This window comes from Penicillium rubens, assembly GCF_028828025.1.
Source record: "Penicillium rubens strain IBT 27055 chromosome Unknown utg000002l_segment0_segment0, whole genome shotgun sequence".
NCBI lineage: Eukaryota > Fungi > Ascomycota > Eurotiomycetes > Eurotiales > Aspergillaceae > Penicillium > Penicillium rubens.
In genome coordinates this window covers 8,911,668-8,933,045 of record NW_026890600.1, presented here as the reverse complement: position 1 = coordinate 8,933,045, position 21,378 = coordinate 8,911,668, and the positions used below count along the sequence as shown (strand labels likewise).

The 21,378-nt window shown below is 51.0% G+C and overlaps 6 protein-coding genes across 6 annotated transcripts; 3 read left to right on the top strand and 3 right to left on the bottom strand.

The window, feature by feature from the left end:
* Positions 1–610: 610 nt before the first annotated feature.
* N7525_005818 (SLM1 family PH domain-containing protein) lies at positions 611–3,243 on the top strand (the record flags this gene model as incomplete). Its single annotated transcript, XM_002564390.1, has 4 exons — positions 611–1,133; positions 1,194–1,681; positions 1,735–2,072; positions 2,127–3,243. 4 exons carry the CDS (start codon positions 611–613, stop codon positions 3,241–3,243), a joined length of 2,466 nt encoding a protein of 821 aa, XP_002564436.1.
* A 1,351-nt stretch (positions 3,244–4,594) lies between these two features.
* Positions 4,595–7,044, top strand: N7525_005817 (uncharacterized protein; the record flags this gene model as incomplete). The annotated part of the gene is made up of 12 exons (XM_061213520.1): positions 4,595–4,723; positions 4,779–4,927; positions 5,029–5,125; positions 5,235–5,388; positions 5,469–5,521; positions 5,623–5,630; positions 5,686–5,779; positions 5,838–5,972; positions 6,040–6,091; positions 6,185–6,636; positions 6,692–6,845; positions 6,905–7,044. The coding sequence occupies 12 exons, from the start codon at positions 4,595–4,597 to the stop codon at positions 7,042–7,044; spliced, it is 1,617 nt and encodes a 538-aa protein (XP_061070541.1).
* A 928-nt stretch (positions 7,045–7,972) lies between these two features.
* Positions 7,973–8,970, top strand: N7525_005816 (uncharacterized protein; the record flags this gene model as incomplete). The annotated part of the gene is made up of 2 exons (XM_002564393.2): positions 7,973–8,512; positions 8,638–8,970. 2 exons carry the CDS (start codon positions 7,973–7,975, stop codon positions 8,968–8,970), a joined length of 873 nt encoding a protein of 290 aa, XP_002564439.2.
* Positions 8,971–9,350: 380 nt separating this feature from the next.
* On the bottom strand, positions 9,351–11,902 carry N7525_005815 (DUF2013 domain-containing protein; the record flags this gene model as incomplete). The annotated part of the gene is made up of 6 exons (XM_002564394.2): positions 9,351–10,804; positions 10,855–11,011; positions 11,067–11,167; positions 11,225–11,575; positions 11,704–11,796; positions 11,866–11,902. 6 exons carry the CDS (start codon positions 11,900–11,902, stop codon positions 9,351–9,353), a joined length of 2,193 nt encoding a protein of 730 aa, XP_002564440.2.
* Positions 11,903–12,099: 197 nt separating this feature from the next.
* N7525_005814 (class I alpha-mannosidase 1A) lies at positions 12,100–14,967 on the bottom strand (the record flags this gene model as incomplete). Its single annotated transcript, XM_061213519.1, has 3 exons — positions 12,100–12,139; positions 12,193–13,812; positions 13,871–14,967. The coding sequence occupies 3 exons, from the start codon at positions 14,965–14,967 to the stop codon at positions 12,100–12,102; spliced, it is 2,757 nt and encodes a 918-aa protein (XP_061070540.1).
* Positions 14,968–16,389: 1,422 nt separating this feature from the next.
* On the bottom strand, positions 16,390–19,295 carry atgI (autophagy protein ATG9; the record flags this gene model as incomplete). The annotated part of the gene is made up of 2 exons (XM_002564397.1): positions 16,390–18,508; positions 18,568–19,295. 2 exons carry the CDS (start codon positions 19,293–19,295, stop codon positions 16,390–16,392), a joined length of 2,847 nt encoding a protein of 948 aa, XP_002564443.1.
* Positions 19,296–21,378: the final 2,083 nt, after the last annotated feature.

The following is a 21,378-nucleotide window of genomic DNA, read 5'->3' as shown; positions in this document are numbered from 1 at the left end:
TCCTCTCTTCCCTTTTAGGGGGCGGAGTCCCTCAGCCACTACAGGCAACCATATAGATGATGTATAGAAGTCCCTGTTACCATTTGCAGTAACTCGAATGAAATACTTTTAGACGGCGTTAAATTCCGATCCAATACGTCAACCATGAAGATATAGAGAAATAGAAGTCAAATGGCTTTTCCCCCCTCTCTTTTGTCCCGGACATCCCGAGAGCCCAGTTTCTTCCAAGGTTTGCTCGTCACCATCTCACATCTCGTAGACGTCATCGTCAGAAATTCCTCACGCTTTAATTCCCCAGCTTTGCCAGCTCTGCCCTATATCGGCAGCCCAATCTCTCCTGATCTTCTCCTTTTTATTATTTTCAAAACTGAGTGGGGCAAAATTTTATGCTTCAGTACCTCCCCCGCATACAATTGCTCCGTTCGCTAGGTAACCAAAAAGACGCCACTCTTAGGCCTGTGAACTCTTTGGAGCTATTATCCTCGATTTTCGTATTTTCTTTTCCTTTAAAAATTTCTTACTCTCAACCTTCGATTAAATTTCGATCTTCTGCTTCGATACTTATCTTCCGAAACCTGCATAAACCATAAAATCCCACGTTCCCGCAGATATGGCGATGGCCGCGCGGCCACAGACGCCCTCACAGGATGCATACATGGTCCCGCACCCCAACGATCCGGGGGCTTTGAGTCGCGGGTACGGCCCGCGCTCTACCCTGTCACGACCGAATTCCTTCGCCGGCACATCAGCATACTACAGCTCCGGCGCCCTCGAGTCGTCGCAGGTTCCCCACAACCCCCGGTTCAAAGAGGACTTCGATACCGCCAGTCACCGCAGCTCAGTGTTTGACGGCCCGGCTGGAGTGCAGCGGTCTGCCTCCACCATGTCGCACGTGCGATCCCCAACCCCATCCCGTTCGGGTACCTTGCGGAAGAAGGCCTCGCTGAGCAAGAAGGGGAGCTTGCGACGCAATGGGAGCCGGAGAAGCATGCGCGCAGGAAGTGTGAGGAGTCTGAGCTTGGGTGATCGCGAAAAGTACCACACCGAGGGTTCGGACGATCTCAGCAGTGCTTTCGTGACTCCGGTTCCTACTAACGGCAACCCGACCGAGGTACTGGCGAATCGGTTTGGAGGTGAGCTTTACTCCCGTCAATGCGCGGGATTGTGGATATTTTACTGACGCGGACTGGTAGCTTGGCGCAAGCTCCTGAAGGACTTGATTCTATTCTTTAAGGAGGTCCAGAAATCATACGAAACTAGAGCGAAGCTGTTCCTTTCCGCCTCGAGTGTCGTTAATAACCAGACTCTTCCACCGGGTTTGCTTCAGTCGGGTGGTCTGGCCGATGCGACGGAGATCCTCCAAAATTTCCACCGACAGGGTTACACCGAGGCCAATAAAGCTGTTGAAGTGGAGGTCGAGGTCATCAGCCAATTGACTGGCCTCCGCAGCGATCTCCAGAAGAAGACTAAGGAGATCAAGAGTCTTTCGGGCGATTTCAAGAATACCGTCAACAAGGAGATCGACGGCACGCGCAGATCTGTACGAAACTTGCATGAGGCTCTTGGGCTTGTCGATACCGATGCCTCTGCGACATCGGGCAAAGGTGATCCATTCATCCTGCGCCTGCACGTGGAGAAACAGGTCGAGAAACAGATTGAGGAGGAGAACTACTTGCATCGGGTTTGTGATGGCTTCCCCTCATACTAGTTGCCTGTCTAATGTTGCTTTCATAGGCATTCTTGAACCTGGAGAATTCTGGTCGTGAACTGGAGGGGATTGTCGTGAGCGAGATCCAAAAAGCATACAATGCTTATGCTAGTATCCTCCGACGTGAAGCCAATGAAGCTCTTGACACTGTTGAGAAGCTTCAGGCGGGTCCGATCTCCATGCCCCAGGATCACGAGTGGAACCAGTTTGTCGCCGACACAGATGAGCTCGTTGACCCCCGGATTCCTCTCCGGGATGTGGAGAGCATCACCTACCTTGGCAAGGGTCATCCAGCTGCTGCCGAAGTCCGGGCTGGGATGTTGGAGCGCAAGAGCAAGTATCTCAAGAGTTATACTCCTGGCTGGTGAGTACCCCTTTTTTTTGGTGCGGTTTGAACCCATTTTCTAATCGATTCCAGGTATGTTTTGTCGCCGACGCATCTCCACGAGTTCAAGTCGGCGGATCGTGTGGCATGGCAGACGCCCGTCATGTCGCTTTATCTGCCGGAGCAGAAACTCGGCTCCCACTCGCAGGAAGATTCAAGCTCCCACAAGTTCATGCTGAAGGGTCGACAGACAGGCGCAATGCACCGAGGCCACTCATGGGTCTTCCGCGCCGAATCTCACGAGACCATGATGTCCTGGTATGAAGATATCGAGGGCTTGAGCAACATGACGGGGGAGGCACGAAATGCCTTCGTCCGACAGCACGTCCGCAGCGTGAGTGGAAGGTCGATGAACAACGAGGTAATGGAAGATGACGAAGCCGACCGCACTCCATACTCCGCGGGCTCTGCGGTCATGGCTCAAGACCGACCCACATCCTCGCGCCAGGCTGGAGGGGCGTTTCCCAGCGACGTCCAACTTGACCGGAACCTCCAGGGGACCTTGTCACCTTCCAGCGGGGACAGCTCCGCTGGCAGAGACATGTTAGGAGCTACTGGGTCCTTCCCCGACGGGTCCAGTGCAGTTGATGACAACTTGCGACCAGTAGCTAGCCGCGAGGGAGACAGTTCCTACCAAAGCTACGGGTCCAACGAAGGGGCCAATGAAAAGACTCGCCCCAAAGTTACCCAACATGATAGCTACTACGGCGACTGGATCGGCCCGTCCGTGATAGTGGCCAAGCAGAGGCAGAGCCAGCAGCTGGAAAACTCGAACCAGGATGACCGCGAGATCCGGTCTGATGGGGACCAGGCTTCTCTCGCCGCCATCGCGGGTGTCGGTATTGCTGATCGTCGCGATCACTCCGCTCCTGCCCAGATTGATCGCCGGGAGAGTGTCTCTACGGCACCTACGAACACTAATGCGACCGAATTCACAAACAATACCAATCCTACCTCGGTAGATGACCAGGAGCTCGAGCTCCCTAAGACCCAGACCCATGGCCTTGGGAATGGATCTATCAACCAAGGTCCGGAGTCAGACAGTGCAGCCAAGATTCCATCCGACTTGCTGCGTTCCAATACAGACAACACTGTTGCCCTGGACATGAAGATGCCTGGCCGTTATCCTCGTACCAATGTGGCAGCATAGGTCGCTAACCCTCTCTTTCTCTCTCCTCATCTCCACATTTGTCTCTTCATTTTTTACTTACCCCATCTTTTCTATTTTCTTCGATATTCTCTTCTGTCTGTACATGTACCACTCCTTGCCCTTTAACAACTCGTCCTTGTCCGCTCAAGGCGTCTTGATCCTCTCGTTGGGACAGTTTCCACACAGGTCCCGTCTCTCCACAGCATAAAAGTGCTGCATCGGCGTTCGTTTTACCGGCAGGGGGTGTGGCGCAATGGATTTCTTTGATTCTTGATTCTTGATTTTGTGGATTGTTTATTGATTCCCAGTGCTGGGCACTTAGCACCCATTTCTTTCGTTTCCCGGTGGGACTTATTGTTCGAGGTTTTCATATTGAAGTCTTCGGCTTCTTTTTTTTTTTTAAGTTACAAATGAATATGGTTCAGGTGAAACATTGAATTGACGTAGTCTTCGAAAGGATACAGGCCGTGGCAATTTAGTAACTGAAATACGCTGTGCAGCCAGTCATGAGTGCAGATGCCCACTGTATGTTGGCGCGCAGGTTGTTGAGATGCACGATAAGAGCGATAAGGCTCTGTATGGTCAGCCCTGGAGGACCTTCTCCGTACATAGATGTACATAAGTGCAGTACATAAATCATAGTTTGGGTTATTGTCCTTGGCTTTCGGGATGAAAGAGGGAATGTATATCTACATTATCATCTAATGGATTCATTCCTAACTACCATTATAGCTATATACAGATGTATACAATTCAAATCTTAAGCTATATGCCGAGGCGGTGACGGGTTTTGCCCGAGGTGCTCTAAGTACATATCGGAATTCTGTATTTTCTTCTCTCCATGATATTTCCCCAAGAGTCTTTGTAACGATCCGGAATCCAACCCGTGGACAAACACCTCTGCCTATTTATCTCTTCAACTCCTCATCTCCCCACCTTTCTTCTTTGTACTACATTCAATCTTCTTACCTCCACGCTCCATCGAGCCCGGAATCATGGGTAGGTTCTTCGTGTCCTCTTTTTTCCCCGTATCTTTGTATTACTCGTTTCAATGTCGTTACTCTCATCCGCCTGGTACACTCGAAGGTCCCCGGTCATTTCAGGCCTTCGCCCAATCACCGTGTCTTGTCTCCCACCCAAACGTTGAACCTTGACGCCTGATCCTTTCATCTTCCCCCGCTTCCTCTCTTTTCCCTATTCCTTTCTATCTTTTTGGTTTCTTGAGATTCTCCGCTAACAGCCTCATCCGTCCAGCCGACGTCTATCGACCATACCAAGTAAGTTTACCGAGAACCTCGTTTCCTTTTTGTCTTCCCATTTCCCGATTCTACAAACAATTCCACTGTCGCGCATGGCAACTCAAGTCCGTATCGATGATCGGAAGACTCTGGTGCGGGGGTGGAAACCGCCATGCCTGTTCGAGGTCGGATATCTTCCAGATCTGGAGATCTATGGGCCTGAAGGGGAAACCACTTTGACCGTCGCATTGTTCGATTTCAAATAATTGCGATGTGTGCGCAAATAAGATCTGCCAGTGGCCCCAAGCTCCTACCCCGGAGGTCCTCATTGCATATGAGACAAACACCCCCCTCAGAGCTGGTGGTCACCTGACCAACGCCGAGGATCCCGACCCCCCTCGGGTTACGCCTTCCACGGGTAGCGATTGCTTACTGAACACGAACACGTCTTTCGCTCCTTTCCATCTCCATTCCATCAAAATCATAACATTGCGCCGCTTTTGCGACCGCCTTCTTCTACCTTTTGTTCATGTCTGACCACATCCAGCGTGAGAGGTCTCGCTCGCCCCGTCGCCGTTCTTCTCGCAGTCCTCCCCGACGCACTCGCCGTTCGTACTCCCCTCGCAGTCGCTCTCGCAGCCGCGGTGAGCGTGACGAATACCGTCGTTCCGAGCGCCGTTCGCGATCCCCTTTGAGTGCTTCCGGAGCAGCAGCTGGACCCCCAGGCTCAGGCTCTCCATTCGGTGGACGCAGTGGATACCCCCCGCTCGATTTGAGGACCGCACCGTTGCCAAGGAGAATATGATGCAGACCGTTCGCGATTCGTCCCAGCAAGACCGCCGGGTCTATGTGGGCAACCTTTCGTATGATGTCAAGTGGCATCATCTCAAGGATTTTATGAGACAGGGTGAGCAGGGTCGCGTATTGGGAATGGTGATTTGTTGGAATGTTTGAAGCTAACCAGGGTTGTGATTTCGTGTCTTACAGCTGGAGAAGTTCTCTTTGCCGATGTTTTGCTTCTTCCTAATGGAATGTCGAAGGTGGGCGCTTATACGTAGAGGGGCTAGTTCCTTCTATTTCCCCCGATTTTCGTGGTTTGTGTAGGGTTGACGGGTGGACATTGGCTGTCCTGATATTGTAGGGATGCGGGTGAGTACTTTCTTGTCTTTCTTCAGTTGAACGCCTTCGCTAACATATCTACTAGGATTGTGGAATATGCAACCAGGGACCAAGCACAGAACGCTGTGAATACGCTCAGCAACCAGAGCTTGATGGGTCGCCTTGTTTATGTTCGTGAGGTATGTGTCCGCAGAATCCATGGTGTTGCGATTTACAAGTACTGACCTCAGTCCTCAGGACCGTGAATCCGAGCCCCGTTTCGTTGGTGGTCCCCCACGCGGAGATTTCGGCCCCGGTGCCCGAGGTGGATTCGGTGGTGGCTTCGGAGGCCCCCCAGGTGCTGGTGGTGTCCGCCAGATTTATGTTTCAAACGTTTGTCCCCTCTTTTTAGCCCCCGTTACGCTAAGTTCTGGCAGGCCTTGTTGACCGTTCGGTGTAGCTTCCTTTCAACGTTGGCTGGCAAGACTTGAAGGATCTATTCCGCTCAGCTGGTAAGTGCAGATCAAACGCCCCTTGGACTTGGATTCCTACTTTTCTGTCTAGTGTGAGTGCACGGTAAATTGACCCGGATTTCCGTATTACAGCCCAGCAGGGTGCCGTCATCCGTGCCGATGTGCACACCGACCCTACCGGACGTCCCAAGGGCTCTGGCATTGTTGCTTTCGAGTCTCCTGATGATGCGCGCAACGCCATTGCGCAGTTTAACGGATATGATTGGCAGGGTCGTGCTCTTGAAGTTCGTGAAGATCGTTTCGCTGGTGGTGGCCCCGGCTTCGGTGGTCGTGGTGGCTTTGGCGGTGGCTTTGGCGGTCGTGGCGGCTTTGGCGGTCCCATGGGCCGTGGAGGCTTCGCTGGTCGCGGAGGCTTCGGTGGCGGGTTCCCTGGACGTGGCGGCTTCGGTGGTCCCCCTGGCGGCCACGGTGGCTACCCCGGTGGATTTGACGGTGCTCCTCCCGTTCCCTCCGGACCCCCCAACCCTTTCACTGATTATGCCACTTCGAACGGCGAGAAGAGCGCCGTCATCTATGTTCGCAACGTAAGTTTTGGGAATACGCAATGGGCAACTATATGGAATGCTAACTTGAATCCAGTTGCCCTGGTCTACTTGCAATGAGGACTTGATCGACCTGTTCTCCACCATCGGTAAAGTTGAGCGCGCTGAAATCCAGTACGAGCCCAACGGCCGCTCCCGCGGTACTGGTGTCGTTCAATTTGATACTCCCGACACTGCTGAAACTGCGATTGGTATGTCTCATTTGTATTGCAGCTGCCATATCCACATACTAATATTTTCTCTCCCACAGCCAAGTTCTCTGGTTACCAGTACGGTGGTCGTCCTCTGGGCATCACCTTCGTGAAGTACATGAACGCCGGCCCTGCTCCGGAAGAAATGATGGAAGGCCAAGAGTCGGCCGTCGGTCTGACCCAGGACCAGATCATGTAAAGCGCTTTCGTCCGTGTTTTACCTAGTCACTTTCTTTGACAGGGGGGCGTCTGGCTTGTTTCTTTCGCAATTTCTTCGTTCATGATTCCCTTATTCCCATTTCAGTTCTTGCGTGGCTTCGTTCTCGCAAAATGGGTTTCGAGTGCCCGTTTGGGCTGATCAACTGCTTCCAAAATGAAATGAGCTATTTTCTTCCACTTTCTTTTCCGTAGTCCTTGTAGTTCCCTTATCATTCAGGAATTGGTATTTCAGTATTGGAGCTTACAGAGCGTTAGTCTAAGGGTAAGTTGCCGGTTTGTCTTGCGCCCATGGCGTCGCCGTTCGTTTCCCGCCGCGCTTTTGCTTTTTCCATCTTCTCTTTTTTCCTGGTGGACCTATTTATACCAGCCCTTTTTCGTCTTACAGACCTACCTTCAATGTTCGTTTCTAATCACGTGACACTTATTGTTCTGCATTTAGCGATACAAAGAACCATTTCTCTTAACCTTGGACCTAAGGTCCTTAGTAGTGACCTACTTCCAGGATATAGCTACACTTACGATTCCAAGGTTGGACTTCAATAAGAGCTCTTAGTATACCACTAATGTCATGTAATGATCCCATTTTGAGATCCCAATGTTATCGATCTGAAAATGTGGTTAAGTATGTAGCTTTCGGTAGCACTTGTATCTTTAGTATGTGTGTCCCATAAAAGGGGCACAGCCATGGATAGACACAAAGCAATTATAGACGTCAAGTCTATTTATATGTACATGTGTATGTAGCAATCAAAATGTGTGTAAAACATGCCTAAATACCATACATCTGATTCTACACACAGATCCAATTGGATCTTATACTATAGACGCACGGACCAACATCCCAATCCCATCTCCAACAATCGCATCTTCACATCCACTCCATTGTTCCTCCCAACCACACCATAACCATGGCCTACCTCACCCGCACTCTCCCAAAAAGGGTCTTCACCCCCTCCCTACCCCAATCCATCCGCCAAACCCGAGCAATAACCATAACAACACTCCAACCCACCCCAACCCGTCCAACACAAACCACCCGAACAAGCAAACCCAGACAACTCCCCCAGCGAACCTACCACTCAGCCCTCCACGCCAGGCTCCCAGACCACTCCTACACAAACTCCCAAACAGCAATCCTAACCTCAGCGCTAGCCCACGTCCCCGCGCACGGCTTCACAGCCACGGCACTGACCCTCGGCGCGCGGGACGCCGGCTTCCTCGACGTCTCAGTGCAGCTACTCCCGCGCGCGGAATTCGACCTCATCCTTTTCTGGCTTGCTAGTCGACGGGGTCTGCTACGCGGTCAGGTCGAGGAGGGCGGGTTATTCCGGCGCATTGCGGCGGAGAAAGGGAAGGATGTTCATGAGCTTAGTGTTGAGGAGAGGGTGAGGGGACTGATTTTGGAGAGATTGAGGATGAATGCGGAGGTTAAGGGTGTCTGGCAGGATGTGAGTTTTTTTTCTCTTTCTTTCTGCTCTTTTCTTTTAAGATTCTTTGAAGGGGATACATGCAGAATGCGAACATTGTTATGTTGAATGGAATTGGAGGTCCATACTAATCCATGTTTTGCTAGGCTCTTGCGCAAATGTCCCTTCTTGCTAATATCCCACTCTCTCTTACGGAATTGCACGCCCTCGCTTCGGATATCCTTACTCTTTCTGGTGACGATGCTGTTGATGCGACTTGGTACACGCGCCGTCTTGCGGTGTCGGCTATCTATGCCAGTGCTGAGGTTGTTATGACCCGTGACCCGACGCCGGATCTTGTGGAGACGGAGGCGTTCGTGGAGCGTCGGTTTGAGGATCGGAAGGTGATTGCTGATAAGCTTATTGGTATTGGACAGTGTGCTGGGTTTGGGTGGAATACTGCCATTGGGCTGGGGCGAAGTTGGGGATTGAAGATTTGAGGTCATTTTGGAATGAGCCTCTCTTTATTCTTGGTATTGATGACGAGCGCCTACTTGAGGTCCTCGAGGGAAGTCAACTGAGGCAGGTTTTGCTCGGTGGGAGATGGATTTGTACTTTTATTCTTACTATATATTATTGTAAACTACTCCATTCTTGTCAGCGAAAATACTCTATTTGTTATTCTGGGATCCAGTCCTCGCTGGAGTCCCCACAAATATCCATGTCATGCAATATAACCAGAGACATAACCTATTATGTCCCAACCTGTTCACCCGAACAGCCGCGCTTGATGCCAAAAGAAAACCAGAAAATGAGCCACGAGCAAAGAGTATATCTAATCATGAAAATAAAGCGAATCAAGCAGATCGAGAAGCAACGCTCAGTGCAGAGAGACATTCTGCACTGCCTCCTCAACACTGAGAGGCGCATGGTCATTGCCAGCACCATTGGCTGGGGCGTCTGCCTTGTCTGCAGTAGTCTCGGACGGTGACACCAATATTGTTGGGGATTTTGGCGAGAACGGATCTGAAACTACACTGCCCTCTGGGGACTGTTCCTGTTGAGCGGGCAGGGCGGTATTTTCAGCAGTCTCGGGCTCCTTCGATGGACTAACACTGCTGGCCCCGCTTTCAACCGAGTCACTCTGTCCGTGCTGGGGCTTGCCACGTCCCCAACGGCGCGTTTTCGGCGGAAGTGGAGCCTGCCCATGTCGGCCTGCTCCGGCTATGGGCCGGTGGTGACTTGAGGAAGGTGTGCTATAGTTGGAACGGCGTGGTGGCGGGAGGGCCGGGGGTGGATTCGACACGGCCCGCCGCGGCCGTGAACCCGGGGGCGCAAGAGTGGAACCTGACCCGGAGCCGCGGCGATCGCTGGCATGTGTCTGGGGCGGTGGTGTGTTGGTGGTGAAAGTGGTGGTGGGGCTGACTTCGACACCTTCGGGGATAGTGTTTCCGTCGCTGCTTGTGGCAGAGTGGTTCTCTTCTTCATCCACAGCCAGACGGCGCCCGCGCCAGCGGCGAGATTTCGGTGGTTCTGGTTTGACCTTTGGTGGTTTGATTATTGGCGTCTCGCCATTGGGAGCGGCGGCAGGGACTCCGTCCTTGCGGCTGGGAGTGATTATGCCTGGTTTTTCGTGCTGTGCTGCAACGGCCTGAACGCTCAGTGAAGATGCGGATGCGGGCTCCAGGTTCATGCCAAGCCGTTGGGCTAAGCTGTGTTTCCGACTCCCAGGTGCGTTGGACGAACCATACGAGTCCATTCGCGTAGGTGATGTTGTGTCAGGTGAGCTAGCGATTGTGCTTGCTCGCGAGAGTGTGCGAGGGGCGTCGAGTGGTTCGCCGATGTCTACGGGTGACGCATGCTGCTCGCCTTGGTCCAGGACAGTATCAATTGTAGTTGCTGTCACCTGTGTAGGAGTGTCCTGTGATTCTGCTGCGTCGGTCTGTTCGGCATTGCGCAACCAATCCACTGTCGAACACCGAGCGACAAGTCGACGTGTCGTTTCATCGACCTCTTCGAAATGCATGATTTTCTCATGTTCTGGGTCGTTCCCGTATGAGACTTGGCCCCGAACAAGAACGCTGAGTAGTCTTCGGAGCCCATCGCGCTTGTAGTGGGGCGGGTGTCGTAGCTGTGTGTGAGCTAGAAGCGGGTAAAGAACACGCAGGTAAGTATGTCGCAGTGCCGAGGCCTCCTCGGGTAGATCAAGCAGATTCCGGATCAATATATCGACCAGAACGTGTAGGTCATTGGTGAAGAAGTACTCGTATGTGCTGGGGGTGGTAAAGATGAGATAGAGAAGCTTCAATGTGAGCAACTGGAGGGACGTCTCGGCTGCATGTTGTCAGTCATCGGATTTATTGAACAGGAGGATCGCCCGTTACCTTCACGGTTGATAAGAAGAATGATGTTCTCTCCGAATGTCTTGTACATCCCACCATACATGGATAGGACCTTGATAACCTTGTTGGTCAATTGACCAGTGGGTCGGCCATCCACCGGATCGTGGGCCGAGATCATGAATTGCTCGTTCAGAACCAGCTGTGGAATTTGTCAATCCCATTCCAACCAAAATGAGCCCGAAGAGAGTACTCACCAGCACCCGAATCACGGGATAATGATACGGATCGGTAACATCGTATGAGAGGTCCTCGATGATATCAAAGAGACAGCGAATGAAATCGTCATCCACGAGAACTGCACACAATCCCATAATCAGCTACTAGCAGCAGCACCTGTGTATCCAGGACGCACCCAAGTCTTCAATTTTGACCCTTTGTATCCTCGACATCTCGTATACAAGATCCATCAACAAGCGATGGAGACCCGCGTCGCCGTCTAGATCCGCCCTCCGCATCGCCTGTATAAGCTCGAGGAGACGCGCAAACGCGCCCTCCTCATTCAGCATCTGAAGCACAACTTCATTCTGTCGTCCGTCGAAGAGGATGAATGATGCAATGAAGTGGAGGGTATTCGGGTCATCGTCCTGCAACAGACCGTAGAGGATCTGTCGTCGCACGTAGTCCGCATGTGTGGCAAAGATACTCGACGTAAAAAGCTTGTAGGAACAGCGGGCGATATCGGTTTCCGACCGGAGGTATTCATCTAGGGAAGGGCGGGTGTGTTAGTCGCAGTGGAAGCAGTGGAAGCAAAGTTGGGGGCGGACGTGGCGCTGTTCGCAGGACTGTGTCGGGATAGGGATATCGCTTCTCGGAGATCGAGGTGTCGTTTACCTTTGTGTTGAGTCGTTAGATTAAGATAAGCTCGGAGGGCGTCGTCGATCTGGTCTTCGGAGTCACAAGGCTTGGAGACGATCGTTTGAAGTTCTGCAAGAACCGGTCAATTGTCATTGTCGCATTATCTTGAAAGGAGAAAACAGGCTGAGAACACCGTACCAGTCCAGAACTCAGTCTCCGAGACCTCAGGCTCCATTTCCCGTCAGACAGCTCATGCCGGTTTATGTGCCGGTTTGAAGAGTTGGAGAGAGTTGAAGGGCGGGGGAATTGGGGGGAATTCGAGAGTCCCACTGCGGGTCAACCCTAAGGTACGCACTACATTACTACGAGGATCATCGACACTATGTACGTGTTATAGAAGAACTTCCATTGGTATCAAAATGCAAAACACAATTATGCAGTCGGGCGCAGGAAGGGATGCGCTTCGGTATTTCTGTAAAAGTCAGTTGTTGGTCCATTGTTTACAGGGCTACGTCAATCACTTACAGAACATATTTATCCAAGTCTACGACAGTAGGGTCGCTGAACAAAAGGTAGAAATACTTCAGTGTCTCAGACAGCCAGAAAGACTCCATCGTATCTTTATGGATCGGTTTCTGGGCTGTGACATCGTGGATGGCGGCGTTGCCAAGCTCCGTTCGGGTATACTTCGAGATGGCCTCGAACATCTGCCACCCCTTGCGACGCCAAGATTCGTCACCAGTCAGACGGTACATGATAAAGACTGACTCAATTGCCTCGGGCCGAAGGTAATAGTTCGGTGACGGGATACTGGTCATGCCTGCTGGGAGGTGGTCTTTGCCGACTTCAGCGATGTGGGGCGAAGCGGGCGATGAAGATGAACGAGGTGCATCTCGGTTCTGTAGATCAGTTCCACTGGGACTAGCAGTCGGAATTGAAGCAACGGACGATGCTTCCGCACGCTTTTCCAATGCGATGCGATCGCGCTTGGCCAACACATCGCTCTCGTGGGGATTTAATGAGCCCGGCATGGGCAAGGGAATTGACCCGCTCGCGGATCCTTGCTGTGGATCGTGTGCGATCAAGTCCACACGTTGTCCGTAGCTGGTCTCTCCATTGCGGAACGAATGTCCTGCCCCGGGGTCTACGCGCGAGTAGCGTGCCACGCCAGCGTCAAAGCGGGCTTGATCCCACTCACAGGCCGAGCCTTTCTCACAAGGCAAGAGGCGGAAGCGTTCAGGCATCACTCCGGTCTGTGTCGACTCGTAAGCCCAAACACAACCGTCGGTCAGTTTGCCTGCAAGTTCCAGATCACCATCGATGCCAAAGGCCTTGGCTCCTATGGCGAACATGCCGCCGACGAAACATGTCAAGTGAGCGCCTTCGTATCGAAGATCAGTAGGAGTGACCTCTGCGACCTTTCCAGGTGTCATTGGAGTAGTTGAGGCCATGAATCGGATATCACGTCCACCTTTCACCATGGGCTGGAAGAGAAGAGTCTGACGGGCTGCAGTGGCTGCCTTTTTATACATATTCAGGTATTGCTCGTTCAGGCCACCCAGTAGCAGGTATTCCTTGGGAAGGTATTCGTAGGTCGAGTCAGCCATTCCTCCCATGGTGTATTCGTTATCGCGGGGTGAATTGGGAAGACGCAAGCCGCCATTGCATTGATCTGCTGATAGCGTAGTCTGCTCCCGTGCCTGAATGCCAGGTTCACTCGCGACTCGCGTATCATTGGCAGCTTGGGAATGTCTTTCAATGTCAGCGTCCGTGTCGCGCGGGATCAGCTTCAAATAACTCTCAAGGTCTGTCGGTGCAGCGTAAGTCTTGCGGGTCATCGTAGTACCGCTCTCGGTTGTACTAGCGGCGTGCTGCTCGCGCGTAGGACTGTTATCACGTGGAGGTGTGTTAGGTGTGTTCTTGAAGTACTTAGAACATCCCTGTGCATTGACCCGCAGAGGCCACAGTCCAGGGATGCTAGTCGAATCTTGAATCTTCTCCAATTCGTTTGTAATCCGTGCAATCGCATCATAGTATTTGTCCCGCTTGGTCAATTGAGCCAAACGGGTAAATTCCAAGGAAAGCGACCCAATCTCAGCCAGGCCAGCTCGGGAAGACGCCCGATGCGGTCTCGCAGCATACTCTCTGGAAAGGATTTGGTCAGTCGTCGCCCATAGATAATCAGAGATAAATTGAGACTCACGGGGCCCAGCGATAGTAAAGGTGCGGCATGCGGTTAGGTGTGTCAAAGGCACCGATGAGAACCTCAGCAAGCTCCTCTGCTTTCTCCAAAAGCACCGGGTATCGATGACCAGAAATATCATAGGCACCCAAAAGACCTCCAAGATAACGGATGGTTGTCTCAAACATCGGAATATCTGCTCTCAGTGATGTCTTGAAGTCAATGTTTTTGATCACATCCAAAGCCTCGGAGAATTCATCCTTCAATTGCATAATCCAGAGAGTATCAATGGAATCAACCAAGGTCGCCCCCCACCCATTGAATGGATCCTCAAGCTCCTTCGACAGAGGCTTGACTTCGTCATGTCCCATTGCGATCTCCTTGTAACCTTTCCAGGCATGCGTGAACTCGGCCTTTATAACGCTAAGCCGTTGCAGACGCTCTTGCTTGTCAGAGCTCGATTCATCCTTGAACTTCGCTTGCAGCTTGGGAATTGCTTTCGGCTGTTCCTTTGGCAGCCTGATCACCTCCTCTGCAGGGACGGGGAACCGCTCTGGGAACTTCCTCCACTTGGCCGTGGGAATACCAGGCTCAGGGCGCTCCGCTGCCCTTCTGCCTGTCCCTCCATTATCTATTTCCTCCCCATTTGAACTATCGGTATTCGCCGTTGTAGGTGGTGCCAAGCTGTCGGTGCTCTCCACCTGCGCCGGTTCCTTCACGGGTTCCTTCGTGGAGCCCTTCGTGGAGTCTTTGGCGTCATCCTTGATGGGTGTTTTCACCGGAATGTCCGAGGCATCTTTAAACCGGCCGCCATCCTTTGAGCCACTGTTAGGACCCACGGGCGAGATTATCTTCTCTGGCTGTGGTGGGGAGGTGGAGCCGCGGTAGGGATCGGGAAGCACGCGGTTTCGACTCTCCTCGATGGCGGCAGCAACGGCCGGGTTTTCAGGTTTTTGTGCGTCGGGCTGATTCGGATGGGCAGCATCGGGTGTATGAACGCCCGTAGACTTTTCAATCACTGTATAGCTCCAATCGCGTGACCGCGCAAAGTGGAAGAATGTGAAGACAACAGCCGCCGCGAATATGACCAGAACTCGGTATCGGCGAGCTCGAAACATCGCGAGCGGTCACCCTTCAGGTTGTATTCTTATTCAATGAAAAAAAAAATAAAGGAGAGGAAAGAGGAATGAAGAAAAACAACTTAGGAAATTAGCCAAGTCCAGATGAAATCACGAGACTCCACAAGTAAAAAGATCCACAGGCGAGAGCCTCCGCGTTCTATTTTGGTCTTTGCTGTTATTTTTGACATCTTCAGCTTGTTCCATTCTATGCTGCTTCCTTTGTGGTTTTCTGACTTTCTATCTCTTATCTAAAGAAAGAAATCTCCTTATTCTCCAATGATCTCAATCGCAACAATTCCATGCCCAGGAAGACCGGGGTTCTCGGGTCTCAAGACATAGTGGGGATTGCCAGACGCCATCATTTTAGGGCGTATGAACAGGGCTGGTCGACGCCGATCATTGGCCCCGGATTCCGGACTTTGACTCTGGATTATATGCAACCCGCAAGGGTTTGCAAATTGGCCTATCATCAATCGACTCTTCCACTAGCCCAGATGAAAGTGCTGCCTCCGTCTCAAAACGTGTTCCACAGGGCTCACCTCACATATTGTGCTACTTACCCCTGCAGCCTACATATCACTCCGATATTTTGTGTGATATTGCATGCTCGTGGAGCATCGACAATTCGGGAGAATATATATACCCTATACATAATGCTCAAGTATAATTATCTTGATGCAGCATTATGAACCAATAAAACTGACATGTGAATAGCGTCGGCCCGGGGCCCGCTGGTATTCTATATAAGGGGTCAGGAGAATAAATCCACCAACATAGCTAATATTAGAATGGGCGAAGGTATCCAAGAACTCGCGGGCAACCATGAGTCAATATTATAGTCGATCGGGATCTTAGTTTCCAGCCATCAATTGCATATGAGTACATTGGTACTTTATGATTTGTGTTGCACGTCGGCAGTTGTCTGATGGTCAGCATCTCGAACCACCTGTGGCACCCACTCTGACAAGGCGCCAAGCCTTTCTCCATCGATGAATTTCTCTAAGCATCTGGCTATGTTCATCTACGTTTATGCAGACATTGCAATGAAAAGTTGGTATGTTCTATTAGCTGTATATCCAGGATATGTTCAGCAAGAACGATATTTAGAAACGTGGGAGGGTTAGTGCAGGTGCTGGGGTATATCAGTCGTGAATATAAGTGCCTTCTGATGTGCATTATGCACACGGCCATCCTGTACATATTTACATATTTCTACCTTATATATGTGTGCATTACGACTACCAACACACTACCTACTAATTACATCATAACAGACAATGGCACGATAGAGAAGCATAAAAACGTTCGCCAGGTGACACTGAACTCCGCATGAAATGGTCAGATATCGTGTCTGAAGCAGATAAGCTATGGTCTTCCTGGGCCTACCAATGTCCTAGAAGATGCATGGAGAACGGATATCTAAATGCCCACATTTGTCCGTCTGCCTTCGGTGTTAGCTTTCTGGAACTGCTGAATTAAGCCCAAAACGCCGCCCCCGCCAGCGATGGCGTCAATATTTTCGCCTTCATCGCCCTCATCCTCGTCGTTGCTGAGCGGGTTCATGCGCCAAGAATCGCCGAGGTTGCTGTCACTAGTGCCTGCACCTGCACTGGAAGTGCCTGTACGAGCACCGGACTGCCGTGTTGTTGAATCATGGCCGTCTTGGGATAGCGGTTCTTCCTCGTCGTCGATAGGATCCGTTGACGGATGATGGGAGCGTCCGAGCCGGGAGCGCTGGTGCTGCTGAGGGGCGATTCGGGCTGCGGCGCGGAAGCCGGTGGTCGAGGGTTGGTGGTGCGGGTCAAGCAGGATGGACGGGGCAGGAGAGCGGTGGTCGAATCCTCCCATTTGCCTTGGCTTAGAGGTGCCAATCATTGATTGAGGGCCGAATGGCGCACCAGGGGTCGGCCCAAGGCGTGTCTGGAGATGGTCAGGGCGATCAGGAAGAGCACCGAACCCGCCTGCAGTGGGCGATCCGAGGGTTGGCAAGGTTGGTGGTGGGTGGAATGGTCGCCGACTGGTAGCTTGATGAGTGGTACCGTAGTTGTCCAAGAAGCCATAGTAGGAAGCTAGCATCTTGCCGTCTTTAGTGGAGAAGTAGTCGGTGCGCAGATCTTGTTTGCCAGGGTCCCGGCGCCCTGGTCCGGCTTGGGAGAGAACGTTGGTGCCCTTCTTGAAGTCGAAGACTGCAAAAGAACAGAGATAGCCTACACCGTCAACGTGTACGGTGAACTCTCGGAAGAAGTCAATGAGCCGGTCACTGCACTTGGGCAAGCTGAACCACAGGACGAAAGGAGTGAAAATCATGCTCAAGATTTCTTCTAAGAATATCACAATTTTCATTTGATAGAGAATTGCGAATTCTTTCCGCACGTCGTCGCTGTGCAAACGGCCCTTCCATCCGGACGGGAAATAATGTGTAAAGTCGATCAGCTCCAGGAGTGCGTACTCGGGGTCGAAGACGTCGGTCTCTTCGGGTGCCAGCCCTCGCGCAAAAGCCCAGACTGTTCCGAAAATACCAAGATAGAACAGCACAGTCCGGTCATGAGTAATCTCAAACCCAAGGAAGAGCTCTGGATCGATCACCGAGGCAAGGGCCAACACTGATGCGAGAGCCCCAGAGATAAAAGCAACGAAACGTGCCACTTGGACGGTCTTATCCTTGGGAAACTGGTCAATGTAGCGACTGGCGAATGGATAAGACATGTTAATCCGACGCTCAAAGAGATGCCAAAGCTCATTGAACTCGCGAAATTTCCATTCCGCCATAGGTGTATATTGGCGGGAACCGATTTGGCCCGGATTCTTCTTAAACTCGTTGAAGTACCGGAAGAAGTAGTGCATCATAAAATAGACCACGATAAAGGGTGCTACGAAAATGTTCATGACGCCAGCGAAAATAAAGCGCCGACGCAAGCCATCACTCAGTGCTCTTCGATGCGTGTCCTTGAGGAACAGGGTTCGTAGTTGGCCCTGCTCATTAAAGACATAGTCCATGACACAAAGATTGAGATTCCATTCCATGGTTCGGGAGAAAAGTTGTCGATTTTTGAGGAATGGAATAGGGAGAGTGAGGTCCAAAATATCCTTGTTTACCAAAGCGATCATATAATTCTCTTTTCTCATCAGGCGGTTAGCAATGTCGTGAGCGTCCATGCGCTGCTTTGACTGGCTGCCCAGGAATCTTCGATGTTTGGCAGAAACCGCCGCCGCGGTAGATGGATTTGAGTCTCTCAACGCCATCAGCCGACTGACCACTTCTTGCCAGGAAATCGTCTGAACCTCGGCATCTGAAACGCCGAGCAAGTAGAGATAGAAGTCATGCAGGTGTTTGAGCCTGCGGATGTCTAGTAGGTATTGGAAAAGCTTCCCGATCCAGAAGAAGCTGAAGAGCCACAACAAAAATGTGGACGACCCGGACATATTCGCTGTGCATTGGGGCACGAGGATATCATTCAGAGTCTTGCTCCGCCGGACCTTGGGATAATCAATGCAGTTGGTTAAGAATGTCGAGAAACCAACAACGAATGCAAATGTCCTATGTGTACTGTCAGATTCTCCTATGATTCTTTGAAAAGGGGATTAATATCGGCTTACAAGAGATTCAGCACCCGGGTCAACAAAATAGACCAAATTCCGTTGCCTAAGAAGTATACGTAGACATCCTTCAAGAAATTATCCAAATCCTCGACGTTTGCCCACCGCCACATTGCTTTCTTCTTAGGGTCAACATTGGCAAGACCGGGGTGTTGGCCAGTAAACCATCTCCCTATGGGATGACCGCTTTCACTTGGCGGTGGTTGTTGATGGACTCCTCGTTCATTCCAGCGGGCTTCCGTAGGTCGCGAGGACGGGCCAGGACTCGGGGTTCTTCGTCGATCCGAGCGATTATGAGACTGGGGAGGAGGAGGTAACCGTGGCTTCAGATCTTCGTGATGACCTTCTACCAGCAGAGACTGAGGAACATCTTCATCATGATCATCGAGCTCATAGCCGAGTGGCGATTCTTGTGCCATCCACCGAGGCCGGGACGACTTGCGACGGCGGGTGCCAGATGGAGAAGCGCGCTCTTCAGGTGCCTTGACCGACCGTGCTTGGTTGAGCAACGCAGTGCTGGGGCTGACTATCTCACTATCCTGTGCATCGGCTAGTGCATCCTCCAGTTCCCGGTCACTATATTGTTCCTGTTGGTCTTCTATGACCAAGCCCGCACGTTCTTCGAGATCAGAGTATTCGGACCCGGCGTCATGTTGGCGAATAGTCTCGTAGACCGATGGTGAGCCAGTTGGGGGTAGGAATCGTGATAATATGTTAGAAGACATCATTTTGAATCAGACTGAAGGCTATAGTCAGACCACTCATGGCAACAGCTTCAGAAGCCAGTGATAGTGGTGATGAAATGCCATCCAGCGACGCTTGATAATGCGGAGTAATGAGGATCGCTATCAATACAGCAGGCTGAGTATTATCGGGTGGGAAATGGGTATGTGTCCTGATTAAGATAATTGTATCAGCTTATAAAGAAGTATGCATCTGACCTAGTCCTCGTGGTAACAGTCCCCAGGAGCTGTGATCATTCCCTAGACCTGATAGCTATGATGACATAAAGAAGGGGGGAACGGGCTTGGCGCCTCAGGCAGTTATCTAAAAGTCAGTCACGTGGGCTGCAGGTCAGCAGCCCACCTGTTAAGCTTTCCAAAGGTTATCATCCTCTGCACCCATTGGAACTCATAACTACTTCCTTTATTGGGCACATCAGTTTGTTTTAGGCTGTGTGTGTGTATAGCTCAAGGATTTCAGAAGTTATTCATAATGACTCTAGTCTGTCTCTTATGTCGCCGGACGACTGGCTGCCGACAGCCTGTGAGATTGGGAATTTTGATTCTGGAGACTTATGGGATTAATAACCTTGAAGCAACAGTCTTCATGTTGTACAATCTCTATAGAAAAAATCATTGCCTTGCTTCCAGTAATCCTCCCCATTGGCAACCCTCCGTATGTATCCTCCTACGCTACCTAGGTAGCTCCGACGTGGGTGGAGTAGTTGCTTTTATAGCCTCAGATCGGGATCACTGGCTTCCCTAAGTAGTAGAAGTTGCTTATATTATTGCTATCCTGGTATCTTCCTATGTTATGTTGATTTATTAGTTTGTGTTGAATTCTTCAAAACCAGATGTCCTTATACGTATATCCACACCCATTATCCTCAATCTGAACTGAGTCTGTAATCCTGGTCGAAGATCTTATTTTTGGCTCCACTTTCGGGGATTTCCCTCAATCTGTTTTAGTAGGAGACTTCGACTACAACTTTGTGCAGAGCAAATCATCGGTATATTGTATCTACTCCGTACTCCCGTGAGTGTTTGCTCAGGTTCTGTACGTACCCACTTCTAGTTAGGACCAGGATCTGCGCCCCGGGCACCACGTTGGGATGTTTGCATATTGCAGAGAACAGGCCATACGGAAACGGATTTCGTAAGTGCAAGTATGTGGAAACTGGGAATCGCGGGACTTGAATAAATTCATATAATATATCGGATGCACGGCCAAAAACCGATGTCTCAAGCATAACCCCCATGACTCGAGATTAGTGGCCCCATTTCCACTAGTCCGGTAGTCCACTAGCCAGTGCGAGTCAGCGAAAAAGACGCCATGCAGTAATCTCTTCTAGAAAGTCTCTCGGCAGTTTAAGACCATCGGGAATCCGAATGGAAGGGGGGAAACATGCACGCTAGTGAATTGGGGAAAGCTATTGATCTTGGTGTTCTCAAGTTCAGCTTAAACGTTATTTACTATACTTAGGTACTTCCCTAGCCCCGATTGCTTGTGCAATATATACTCGGTATCTTCGGTTAAAGGCTGAAAGCTAAAAGGCCGGGATTTGGATCTCCATGTACGGAGTACAGAGCAGATCAATAGTCCGAGCTTGCTCTGGGGATAATTTAGGATGTATGTTGGATGTATATGGAGGTGATGCCATCCATGTTGCGCTGTCATCGATGTAGCCTAAAACATTCTATAGAATAAAGAGATATAGCTGATATTAGAACTTGAAGAAAACTCCAGAGACCATATGTGTAAAAGGGTCAAGTGTTGCCATTGCCATTCCTCATTTATTTTTCCCCTATACAAACTCAGCTCCGCTATCCACTTCTTTCTCTCCCCTCCCCCTCCCCTCTCTATCTCTCTCTCTCTCTCTCTTTCTCTTTTCCTCTGGCGGTTGGCGATCTTCACCGTATCTTCCCGTTGAAATTTCAACTCGATTCTTCATTTATGGGGAATATTTTTTCTTTGAAGCCCTTCCCCTCATTCTGCCCCCGTCCCAAAGCGGCCTACATTTGCTGGAATCCGCGACACATATACGCACACACAAACACCCTCTCCTAGAGAGCATAATCAAAACCTCCC